The following is a 13,430-nucleotide window of genomic DNA, read 5'->3' on the forward strand; positions in this document are numbered from 1 at the left end:
TCATTGTGCTAACTCACAGATTACTCACAGGGCCCCCAACAAAAAGAAAATGAAAAGATACAAGGCTACTGTTTGCAAGTAATTTGCAAGGAAGCCAAGTGCAAGCAAGCCAGTTACAGTATAGAGCAAAATATTTCCAAGATCCATGTTTGACATTGCTCCATCAAAAGCATGAGTGATGCACCCATCACTTTCAACAAGAGCTGGAGAGCAGTAGTTTAGAAAACACAGTCTTTGGTATCTCCTTTCTGAGAGTATTAGTTAATAAAATAGTTAGTTTCTCCATTAATGGTAAACCATCGTCAGACTCCTCATCTTTTTTTTGTCACTGAAGCAAAAGCAATGGTAGCAAATGTCTAGATGCCATTCTCAGAGCCATGCTCACATTCTTGTCAGTGAGTTAAGAGTAAAAAAGGATCAGCTCCTGCTATTCCCTGTGTTTAGCCACTACTGATGCCACCTGCAGATTTAATATTGGAAATTTAGTTACACAGGGTGTTCCTTGGGAGAAAAGCAGGAGGGGAAGGTGAGGAAACCCTCCCCTTGTAGAAGGTTGCAGACAGTCTCCCTTTGTTCTCAAGAGGGATGGAAGTTGTTCAGCCTGGAAAAGAGAAGACTCTGGGACCTTAGAGCCCCTTTCACTGCCTAAAGGAGGCTACAAGAAAGATGGGGCCCTACTTTTCAGCAAGGTCTGTTGTAATAGGACAAGAGATAATGGTTTTAAACTAAAAGAGGGTATGTTTAGAATAGATATAAAGAAGACATTTTTTAGAAGAGTAGTGAAAGACTGGCACAAGTTACCCAGAGAGGCGGTGGATGCCTCATCCCTGAAAATATTAAAACCCAGTTTGGACGAAGCTCCATACAGTTGAAAATGTCCCTGCTCATTGCAGGGAGGTTGGACTAAATGACCTTTAAAGGTCCCCTCCAACCCAGCTACTGTGTGATAGACAGCACATGTTGCAGCCATTTAACCCACAGAGATATACTCTGGGCTACTCTTGTGGAGGGGATGGGCTGTCCTGTTCTGCCTTCCAGATACTTCTTTTTGAATATACCCTCTTTAATTTCAAACAGTTGTTAAAGCATTGCTTTGGTTTTCCTGAACCTTTTTAGGGTTCTGAATAGGGAGTTGTTTAAATGCCTCCAAAGCTGCTTCATGTGAAAAAAGGATTTATTCTATTACTAGAGAGAATCTGCTTTTCTGTGTGTTTCTGTGGGTTTGAGCGTTGAGATACTTTTGCATATTGACACTGAGGTATCACCTATCTTGAAGGAAACCCTTAAAAATTTGCCAAGGTACTGCAGCATTGCTGCCTCAGACTTCCCAGCACCCAGAAAGGACACTGCCTAGGGAAAGCTTGCACAGGTTGTCCAGCTGGCACAATCTCTGGGAGCATAAACCACAACAAAAAACAAACCACAATAAACTGATATGCTAGACCAAACATGATGTTCAGAGGCTGTGAGTGACACCAAATGGGGTTTTCTCATCCAAGGCAACCAAGATGGAAGAGCTGTAACATTTCCTAAATCTAAACTAAGTCCTAACCCCCCAAACTTTAAAGTCAATCAGAGGTCTTTGCTTCTTGACCATAAATGTGGAAGCAGGCAGGCCATGTTCCTGCAGTTTTGAAAAGCACCCCATGCACTGTGGTTCTGAATCAGGGCAAACAACCATGCTGGGGGTCCTGCTCAAGCTGCAGAGGCAAATTTCACCACCATCCATTTCATCCCCTGCAGAAGGATCTGCAGAGCCACAGGGAAATAACCTTGAATGCCAATTCGTAAGCCATGCCATTCCAAATAAAAGTCATAAATTGTAGTAGGAGGTATAAATTCCATATTGACATTCTGCACCAGCCTCAAGCATGGGAGAATAACGCACTATTCAGGCTGCTGAATGAGTGCTCTGTGTGGACTGAGTCATTAAAAACCTGTGGAATAATCAACCATGGCTGCACAAAAATAAATATACAGATGACTGTAAGTAATTCCTTCACCTGCTTTTTCAAGTAGAATTTTATAAAAATGTTTGTTAAAGGGAATGTTGGGGTTTTTTGTTGGGATTTTTTGTGGGGTTTTTTAGGTTGTGGGGGTTTTTTTAACACAGAGATTTTGGTATATTTGAATTCAAACCATATGTCTGGGCTTATGCTGCTCACATACAGTGTCTGACTAGTTTTGCATTGAATATGCTGTTAAAACAACTAAATAAAAATCTGAGTGAATGTGTTAGGATACAAAATTATATTTTTCAACTCCTAGAAAATAGATCTGTGAACACAAGTGAATTTTAGTATAGAAGCATAGAAGGATTTATTCTTTCTATGCTACAATTGGAAAGGTATGGCTGAGAGGAGATTAAACTAGGTAAATCCTAGTAATTTTTTTTTACATTTTCCATCTCATCTTACTTTTATCTGCACAGAGAATACTATTAAATATATTTCAGTTTTACCTCAGGCAGGAAGGCTAATCCGCTGTGGAGGCACATTTAATAAAACTACATGCAGTTGGTTAGCCTAAATAGGTAGGCTCCCCCTTCAAATTCACGAGCAAATACTTGAAAATATTAGTGAGAAGAGGAAATTTGATGACTCTACACACAGTATAAATGTGTCAGGATGTAGCTTTTATTCAGGAATTCATGCCTGATCTTAATATATAAAGATTGCATGTATAAATCAGAAAATACCATCCTTATAAAGGTAAAACTGTAAATTCTTTAGTGTGTTTAAATTGTTGGGCAGTTGACCTAAAGAACAGACCTGGTGAAATCCAGCTTTCAGAAAATTTATGTTCTCAAGACCCTGCCTCAAATGAATACATTAGATCACAGGTCCTGAGAAACTGTAAAAATTGATTAATCCCATTGGAGATGACATCAGCATTTCCTCACCAGACTCTTCTAGATTTCTTCCAAGGCTTTTATTTAAATTCTTTGCTACCCCTGCCTGAGAAGGACATGTCAGATTGTAAGATTTCTCTATTTTGTGAGACAGGGAGAGAAAGAAAAAGAAACTTTGGGAGTTTTAAAATCTTATTTTATGTACAACAGGTTAGATGGAAGGAGAATGCATTTTTTATAAATAATTAGTGACCTGTGTTTCTGTAACAACTGCAAAGTATGTGTTTCCACATGCAGTCTTTTCATGCTTACAGAGAACATTAAAAATAACACAGAAAGGACTGAAAATCAAGTCAAGATGTTAAAAGCATGATATGCTGTCTCTGTAGTAAACCATACTTACAATAATTGGAAAACTTCTCCATGTGCTGGCCAGCAATGATGTTTTTTAAGTGTTTTCATTTCCACTGAGGAAGTGTTATTATTTCCACTTCAGGAATCTTGCTGAAGAGATGCTAGCAATATTTCTTTTAGGGTTCAAGGGTTTTCATCTACATGCAGAAACTGCACTACTAAGTTACTAGTACATATTTATCCTGCTTCAACTCTCTTTTAACCTTTTCCCTTCTTAGGAAGTATCCAGATGCATCACTTCACTTTATAAAAGTAAACTGAGCATAGCCTGTTTTCTACTTTAAGGAAATTATATTTCCATAAAGTAAACCAGCACCCACTACAGCGATGTTCTGTGGTAAAATCTTTTTCCATATTTTTTTGCCAAGGCCAAGGTTATTTCGGTGTTGGCTAAAGCTGAAGGAGGTTCAATATTAATTGCAAACCCTTCTGAGACAAACAGCCTGACAGACCTTTTCCATTAGTTCTATTCACATTGAGCCTGATACCCAATCTTTCTATAGCTCTTGTGTTTTTTGAATTTGGTTTTCTGTACTGCTTATCTAAGACAGGCCAGTGCTAATGGACTCAGAGGACTCTGTGCCCAGACACAGATGTGGTTTTAGCCTGAAATTTGTGAAGGAGAAAAGAGTTATCAGAATCAGTTAGCTTAAATAAACTAACAGTAAAGTCGTTTTCTCTACAAATTTGCTTTTGAGATATCTGTTGGTCGGCTGTTCCAGTTCTGAATTAAATGTGCCTTTCTGAGTAATTCAAAATTTCACTGAAACCCCAGACATGCTTCTGGTCCTGGAGTACTCAGTATGGTTTGTGCTTCAACATATTGATCCTGAATTTCTGCTGTATTGCAAAGTTATACTGAATGAATACTAAATGCATTATAAAATATTTGTTTCCCAAACATTATTTTTTTTACTCTACAAAATTTTTGGTATGTTCTTATGGCAATTTTCTTACAGAAACCCCTGGCATTACTCTTTCATGGACTATTTTAGCCCCCCCCTACCCCCCCACCCCTTGATGCCATTTGATCATTTAGCACTGCACCCTACAATTAGGAATTACAAACACATACTTTTTAGTCTCATTATTAAACAAGACTTTGCACAAATCTTTATGTAAAGCCATAGTACAGCTCGTAGCAGGAAAACAGAAGCCAGTAGTCAGAAAACATTTATACTCTAAAGCCTGTGGGGCCTTTAGGGCCATATAATATATTTCTGTTCTCCAAATAAATGGCCATTTACAGCTGAAATATTCTGATGTTGCAAAGTTTACCATGATCTACAACAGAAATAGCAACTACATGTGAGCCAAAAACCAAAGACGAAGCATACTTTGCAGAAGAAGGTGTATACAACTGTGACACTGTGACCTGAAATCCAGTGTAGAGCTGTGCATTTGCCATCAGTTTATAGGCAATTTCTGGACAGGAGGCTGCATAAACAGGTTATGCAGAGTAAATTCTACAGTTCTTTATATTACTTTTAACTAATGTTGTCCAGTGGGAAAACAGTGGTGCTTCTTTTTTTTTTTTTTTTTTTTGACACAGCAGAGTATATCATTCCAAGTATTTATAAGACAACAGTACCAGTATGCTGCTTTATTTTTGCTTCCTGTACTTTTTCCTCATTTATACAGAATGAATTTTCAGATGCTTGGGCAGGCAGGGAGGATAAAATACTGAAATCAACCAGACTTTTGAAAATGCCAGGATTTAAATGAGGGCCTTCATGGGAGCATGCCATAAGGAAGATCTGTTTCTTGGATGCATCCCCAAAGCTCCTCAGATATCTGATGTCATGCAACTATCCCTATGGACTCCCAGCAGAAAATGCAACATTCAGCAGAAAAAGTGGCTTGCTCTCTTCCCTGGTTCTCTGCCCTCCAGGTTTCTGGTGTTCCTGAGAAATTCACTTCTGTTTTCCTTCAGTTTTATTGCCCTCTGAACTTCCAGCTATTGCCAAAAATTACTTTACAAAGTTCTACATTGACTGATTTTTATGTTACTTCAGCCTTTGCTGTGGTGTTCCTGCTGCTGTTAAATGTGATGAAAATTTCAGACCCTTCAACTCAAGTCTTGATAGATAAAGGTAATTGTTACTTTCAGAGCATGTCTTTCAGAAAAAAAACAACCTGATTTTCATTTGTATGCACATGGTTACATGGACAGTTTCATTGTATTAATATTAGATTATCTAATTGAAAGCTTAAGCCTTTTTTGCTTTAGATGTGATTTTGGAATTAATAATGGCTACTCATTCAGTCTTGTTCTGTCAGTGTGAGCCTTCATCTTTTCCACCGTTTGATGCTTTTCCGTTAAAACTTAGAATTCTGTTGCTTTGTAATCCTGACCCATAATAGGTATTGCCTTTTATCAGGCTGTCATGTGTCTTCCATCAAATCCCAGTTTTTACCAAACCTAGGCCCACTGAGTCACTAAGGCTGCAGATCCCGAATTGCGGGCTTCCATCAAAAGTAGACATTCCAAGTCAGCTTTCCATTGGGGTAAGACTATTTGGATATAAAATTTAAATTAAACCTGGATAAAGTGTGCCCAATTGAAAGCAGCAGTGGCAGACAGCAGCTGCAGCAGGGAACAGTATACACCACTTAGTGTCTAAATGTACAAAGAGACAAAATATTTACTAAGCTAGGGGATTTTTTTTCTCCCTCTGTGGCACTGGTGAAATCATAACCATGCTCACAGAGCTATTGCTGGGTGATTGACAGTGCAGTACTTCCATGAGGAGACATCAAAAGTGAAGTCCACTACAACCCAAGTACCAGTCAAAACAGCTGACTGTCAGTAATACCAGCTTGTGTGGAAATGGATGGAGACAATGTACTGTCATCGGCAAAGAACAGGAATCCAAACAAAATATTAGGTGGAGCAAGAGCATCCTGGGAATATAATTGTTTCAAGAAGCCTCTGTTGGCTAACATAGACCAAGGAGAAATACCAGTCTCAGTTGAATAAGCTTTAAATATTTTATAGAAAACTGAAGCACAGTACCTTAGCCTAATCCAACCTGTTTATATGAGTGTTTTGTGAACTTAATTACAAATTTACCATGTTTCCAAATCAGTGGAGTGCCTCTGTTACAATAGCTTGTCTGGCCTGGCTTCTCAACAGAAAGTTGCCTGGAAAGGGAAGCTGCCTAGACGCTGCAAATATTTCTCATCTTGAGGTGTCTGTTTGTGGTCTCAAATGACTCCAGAACTTGCAGAGACTGCTTTAAATCAAATCAGTGAGTGAAGGCTTCAGTTATTACTCTTGTTATCGCTGGCTAGTTTTTGTTGGTTATCGGATTGGTTGATTTATTTTTTGCTTTTGTCACTTGGTGTTAGCTTTATGACCATCTGCACTTATGCAAAGTGCTTCAGTAGGCTCTGAAGTCAATACCCAGGCACACTGGTATCACAGGTTATCATGAAGTGTTAAAGGCCATATGGAAGTGACAGCTTGCATTCAGTAGCTATGTGTCTTACATTAAAGGGCCTGGCTATGTAGTTAAGTCCATCACTGAGCTCCCAGGAACCTACCAGACACATGGGAACAGCTGCCTCCATGAATCCTCTCAAGAAACAATTAGCAAAGAAGGGAGCAGCTTGTAGAGCTCAGTGCACTTGAAATTGAGATAAGCAGTTAGTTTCTACAGCAGCTATTTGCTTCACATGTGCCCAGATAGCTTATGATTACAGAATGAACCTGATGTGAGGGAAGGGGCTCAAGACTGCATTTGAATTACAGGTGTCTAAAATGATGACAGCATAAGAAATGGTAGACCCAAAGGCCCCTGAGCCCCATAAACCTTTGATCTACAATGCCCAGAATAATAGTGAAAAAAGCAGAGATACATCTCAAGTGCCTGGCTTATTTTCCCAACTAAATTAACTGTAAGCACCATAGTTATTTACAACATGCAGAAAGTATCAAGATGATAGTTAAAGTACTTGCTTACTTTATAGAGGCAATATAAATATTGTTGCATGCAAATCTCCCACAAACAGCAGCAGGAGTTTTAACTCTGGATGACTGCAGGATTTAGTGTAATCTTTCCTAGGTGGTGATTTTTCCATAAAAGAGGAAAAATTAAGTGAAAGGAATTGGTAACTTTACAGACCCTTTCTTTTTGTGATCCCACCTTGATTTAGCAACTCAAAAATGGTAAAGACAGATTTCTAAAAGTTACGTGCACAGTTCAACTGTGCCACAATTCTGCTACTAGATTCACCCAAATTATTTTTTCATGAAAAACAAAAGCTTCTTACAAAGCCCCATAGGATGTACTGTAATGGGGTTTTCCTTGAACACATCAGACATTTTGTTTAGAACAAATTTTGTATTTCATTTTCCCATTTTGCGCTATTAAATTTTATTATTTTATACTTTATACTTGATCCTGCATATTTTTCCCATCCAAGTTTTTTACCAATGACAAGCTACATGGCCTGAGCAACTTTGAGAAGTCCCTCTTGGAGAAGTCCCCAAGCCCTGCATTTGAGCTGCAGTAACAGATCAGGCTGTAAGCAAAGCAGTCATTTCTGACAGGAAGAAGAGCAGAGCTCAGTAACGTCAGGTTTAGGGGGTTTTCTTTATTAAGAGGAGAAAGGTGAACGTATATTCGTCCCTCCCTCCCTCCCGGCGTCTGATACCCCCGCGGGGGCGATGCGGGGGGAGATGCGGGGGACGATGAGGGGGCGATGCGGGTGCTATGAGGAGGGCGGTGCTCCGGGGGCCCTGTGGTCGGTACCCAGAGTGGGGAACGGCCCGGCCCGGCCCGGCCCGGCCCGGCCCGGCCCTGCCCAGCCCTGCCTGGCGCGGCACGGCGCGGAGGCCGCTTCCCCCCTCGGCGGGGCTGACGGCTTTTAAGAGCGGCGCGGCGCAGCCTCCCGCAGACTGCCGGCAGCTCTCCGGCCGTGCCGCCGCAGTCGGCCCGGGCGGCCCGCAGCGGAGCCGAGGACGGCAGCGGCGGCACCGGGCAGACCCATGAGGCGCGGGCGGCCCTAGGCTGCCCGTCGGCCGCGCCATGCCGGTCCCCCTGCGCCTGGCGTGGCTGCTGTGGTTCTGCAGCCTCTGCCGCGGGTACTTCGAGGGGCCGCTGTACCCCGAAATGTCCAACGGGAGCCTGCACCACTACTTCGTCCCCGATGGGGACTACGAGGAGAACGACGACCCCGAGCGGTGCCAGCTGCTGTTCCGGGTGAGCGAGCAGCGGCGGTGCGGCGCGGCGGCGGGCGGCGGGCTCAGCCTGCGAGAGGAGCTGACGGTGTTGGGGCGGCAGGTGGAGGACGCGGGCCGGGTGCTGGAAGGCATCGGCAGGAGCATCTCCTACGACCTGGACGGCGAGGAGAGCTACGGTGCTTACCTGCGCCGCGAGTCCGCCCAGATCAGCGACGCCTACTCCAGCTCGGATCGCTCGCTGAGCGAGCTAGAGGGCAAATTCCGTCAGGGGCAGGAGCAGGGCGGCCGGGAAGAGTCCCGTCTGGGCGACAGCTTCCTGGGGCTGCTGCTGCACGCCCGCGCCCTGCTCCGAGAGACCCGCCACGTCTCCAGCGGGCTGCGCGACAAGTACGACCTGCTGGCCCTCACCGTCCGCAGCCACGGCGCCCGCCTCAGCCGCCTCAAGAACGATTATCTCCGCGCCTGAGACCGGACCGACCCCTGCCCGGCCGGAGCCCCCGTCCCAGTGAACCCGGACCCGCACCGCCTGAAAAAGAGACCCCCCAGCCCCACCGCCGGTCTCCCGGAAGGCACAGCCCTGACGCCTGCCTGGAAGGAGCACCTCCTTGGACAAACCCTGGATTAAGTTGGGAAAAGACCTCCGACATCAGCAAGTCCTATCTTTGACTGAATACGGCCACGCCCACTAAATCGTATTGAGAAGTGCTACATTAACTGGTTTTTGAACGCTTCCAGGGATAGTAGCTCGAAAAAAAGTACATTCTTCTTCATGGAAAAAACTTATTTATTTTACTTTCTAAAGAAATAGCACAATTCTATAAACCCGTAGGTTCGAGGTATGTTTAAGTTAATATCCCACATTCAAAAATCTACCCTCTGTTATCATTCATCTTTGGCTGCAAAATGAAGTAAGCGTTCTCATCTCTGGTTCCCTGCTGTTTGTTTTTGTCTCACCTGTTCTGCTGTGGCTCACCTGCCCTAAGTATAGTTGAAGTGAGGTGCTGGCTAGCTCCTTCCAGACTCCTACGTAGCAAATACTTGAATTGCTTTTGTTATTAGTCCTACAGGGTGAAACCTCTGGCTCTCTATTAACTTCCTTTCTAATGATATGTATTATATGCTCGTTAAAAGTTGTTCCACTACATAAAGCTGTGATTTTCATTTGTGTTTGGAATGATGGGAACTATTCTGGCGGGATTTGTACTTCCAGGCTTGCTCATCTGTGACTCTAAGCTATCATAACCCTAAGAAGCAGCCAAAAAGACTTATGTCAGAGCCTAAGAATGCTGGTGTAGATTTTTATAGCAAAAAGAATGAGCCCTAGTGGTGATCAGAGTTTTGGATCCCAGATTTGAGAGCCAGGAGCCTGTTACTAAAGCGGACGAAAAGGTTTTGTCTGTGCAAGCACATTGACTTTGCTTGTTGGTGACTTAGTACTTTTGCTAGCTAATTTATTATTTTGCTAGCTAAGTTATTAATAAAACTTTGTGGTCCTAGACAATAGCAAAAGTGGCTGGTGGGAAGGAGAGTGGGGATTATTTGGATTTTTAGACTCATTGCTATCTAACTGACAATTTGGGGTAATGAGGCTATTAGGTTACAGATACTGCAGGCTGTTTGAACGGAAAGAGTTTATAGGTTGTTGTAATAAATATATGAAAACTGTGTTGAAGTACGTTTTTGTTATTAGTTTCCAAGATGCTCTTGATTTTAAAACATTCTGTTGAAATGTGTCTCTTCAGCAAAAATTTGAAAGTTTGTATCCCCTGCCAAGTGTAAAAACTTGCATTTTAGTAAAAACAAGTAAAATTTACAGACTCATGAGGTAAGCAAGTTTCATTAAAAGCAACAACACAAAAGGGCTTGTAGGGCAGACCTTTTTAATTTATTAAGCCTTTTTAAGCACTCATAGCACTGGAGGAGAAGCTGATGTACTTTTGAGGTCTGTTCTTTTTAACCCTGCTCCCATTTAGTTATATTTCAGTCTGCAAACCATTCAATGGGTAAGTTACTCAGCAGTGCAGTGGGTCAGCATAAGTCAGCTTGGACTAGGGTGCTGAAGGCACCAGGAAAGTCTCACAAGGGTAGATGCTTACAGAACCAGACAGCTCATTTTGCTGAAGGCAGTGAAGCGTAGCCAACTAGCAAGATACTTCAGACATCACTTTGCATTTTTGTCTCAGTAACTTTAAAGATTTGCTTAAAAAAAAAAGGGGGGGGGAAATATTTTATTGGTTGACTTTGGTGGAACCACTCAGTGTTATTTTTCTGTTCTCAAGTAAGAAAGTATATGTCAAGTTCTAGCTCTTAAAAGTTAATTTATTTGTGATACTTTCCTTGCCGCTAGGGACGGATGGCACAACACAAGAGTGAGCCGAGTCACTGAGCCTTGTGTGCTCACTGTCTTAGCAAAACATAATAGCAATTCTGGGCTAGACCAAGCTCCAGAAGTGCCTGAGACCAGTCTCCCCTGAAGATGTCATGCGATTCCATTTGTGTCCAGAGGCTTCTTAAAGAAAGTTTCAGTCTCTGTTTACCCACTTTGAGTCATTTACTATAACATGAATTGTAAACATCAGTAAAACAAAAAAAAATAAATCAGTAAACAAAAATGGGATGACCATGCTATATTTTTAGGTAGATGAGAATGGTATTCAAATCCTAAGAGAAAAATAGTAATAGTAGTAGTAGTGTAAAATACAGCTTCCTGAACATGCTTTAAGCAGCTTGACTATTCTATTTGCAGTAGCAAATGTTTGGTCAAGCTGAAACTATTCCAATGTATGCAGCATACCAAAAGAGTAAATGTTTGCAGAATGCTTACTTTTCAAAGCAGGAGATGTGTGGGTATTTATAGTATAACTCATTCCACTCAATGCCCTGTAAATTGTCATCTAGTGAAACAAGACTGAGATACTTTACAATCCACATTAATGTTTCATATGATAAATATGAATTCTTGACACTTTTTTATGTTTCAGTAAAATATAAAAACATTTTTATATTTGAAATATGATGGAATTCTGATTTTGCTTCAGTTGCATTGATTTTGGAAGGCTTTAAATGGTCATTTCAAGGAGAAAATGAAGATATGCGAGTCTGGTTTATGTATAAATGCACACATTTAATAAAAATAGTCAATCTTATGTGGATTTGATAAAGCCAATGCAAAAGTCTTTTAGGACATTTAAATCTATTAGAGTTTGATTTACATAATTTTGGCTGACCTAAGCAAATGTTTATATTAAATGTATAATTTTTGGGTCAGAGCTGACACATTAAGTGGTTTTTATAGAGCTGCCTACAAGAACTGAGTGCTTAATGATATTCAGCAGTTTAAAGTTTTAAATTCAATTTTTTTCTTTAAAAACTGTGAAAACTATATTGCAATACTCCTTGCAATCTTATAAATGTTGTGCTTTTGCTTTTTATCTGATAAAACTTATTTGTTAGGAAGGTATGAAGATCCCCTGGATCTAGATCTTCGTACAGCCTATTTTAAATAGTAAAAACCCTTTTATCATTGAAAATTTGGTAATTATTTTTAATCAGAGAGCTTTAAAAGGATGATTGTAGCAGCAGTCATCCCCATTATGTCCTTCTGTTAAGTTAAAACATTGCATTGGTACTAGATTTTTTTTTCTTTTTTAGAATGCAGAAGTTTGAGCTAAAATTGAGCAGCCAGTGGTTTTTTTCTTGCTTTCTGATGACTTTCAAAACATGTATTATTTCTGAATTGATTGAAGAGCTGATGGTACTGAAGAGCAAAAGACTATTTTCTGAAAAAAAACCCATGCTGCAGCTGGAGCAATCATAGAGATTTTACCTAAGGTTTTTCATCAAGAGGCCCAGGTTGCCCAGAGAAGGTGTAGATGCTCCATCCTTGAAAGTTTTCAAGGCCAGGCCAGATGGAGATCTGAGCAACCTGGTCTAGTGGACACTTTTAAACACTACTAGGGATAGTAACTCAAACAAAATACAACCTGGTCCAGTGGAGGGTATCTCTACCCATGGCAGGTGGATTGGAATGAGATGATCTTTATGATCCCTTCCAACTCAAAGCATTCTATGATTAGAGTCAAAGCAAGGCACTAAGGGACTCAACTCCACTTTTCTCCAGGTAACTCACTTTTGAAGGCAGTGCTCTGATGTGGACATTCTCACATCCACTGATACACAGAACAGAAGAAGCTCAGAACATGCACAAAACCATTAACAAAAGCTTGAGATAGAAAAGTGTACTTGCCTTGTGCCAAGTTAAGGGCTGAGAAATCAGAAGGGAGTGTACAAACTGGACTTCAAAACTGCAATTTCCAGTTCCACAGGTTGACTTACCCAGGACCATCCCCACAGAGAAGTCAAGTGAAGCTTTCAAAAACTTGGTGAACCTTTAAAAAACCCTGTGTGTGCCAAGCTGGGGTGTATGAATTGTCTGAAGTTAAATTGTTGCTCCTGTAGGTTGCCATGTACTCAGATGCAGTTTGGCAAGACGTAAATCTCATAAGCAGAATATATACCTGGCTTAGTCACTAGAAACAACCTTGTGAGCTACAGAGCTCTGGTTATAATCTTGTCTAGGAAATGTGTATTTTGTAGAGAAATTCTATTGGATGTGTCTATTATTGTAGGTGTGCCTGTTTATTTACATGGTCTTCACGTTGCTTTACCAGTTTCTTGCTCGTGCTTCTTGAATATCAGCTTTGTGATGATTAAAGAAGTTTTCAGCTAACACTGAAGTGTTGTGAGTGAAGTGCATTTCACAGACACTGTTCCTGACGTAAGCCTGTGGATTCAAAGTCTGTAATTTTTCTGTATTTTAAAATGTTTTTTTTACTTGCAGTTTATTGGGGAATTTGTTTTTTTATTACGTAGATTTTTTTCTGGTGAGCCATTAGCAAAAAAAATTGTTCAATTTGTGGGTTTGTCTTTGATTCCTATAGTATGTGAAACTGGCAAAAAAAACCCAAAACTCTGGCT

General features: G+C 41.1%; 1 protein-coding gene across 1 annotated transcript; it reads left to right on the plus strand.

Annotated features, from left to right (window-relative positions):
* Window positions 1-8,298: 8,298 nt before the first annotated feature.
* On the plus strand, window positions 8,299-8,919 carry FIBIN (fin bud initiation factor homolog). Its single transcript, XM_062494630.1, has one exon. The coding sequence runs from the start codon at window positions 8,299-8,301 to the stop codon at window positions 8,917-8,919; it is 621 nt and encodes a 206-aa protein (XP_062350614.1).
* The last annotated feature ends 4,511 nt before the right edge of the window (window positions 8,920-13,430 follow it).

Source organism: Cinclus cinclus, chromosome 6 (genome assembly GCF_963662255.1).
Source record: "Cinclus cinclus chromosome 6, bCinCin1.1, whole genome shotgun sequence".
Classification (NCBI taxonomy): Eukaryota; Metazoa; Chordata; class Aves; order Passeriformes; family Cinclidae; genus Cinclus; species Cinclus cinclus.

Excerpts from the sequence above, each read along its gene's own strand:
- FIBIN (XM_062494630.1), top strand. The coding sequence starts at position 8,299 with ATGCCGGTCCCCCTGCGCCTGGCGTGGCTGCTGTGGTTCTGCAGCCTC.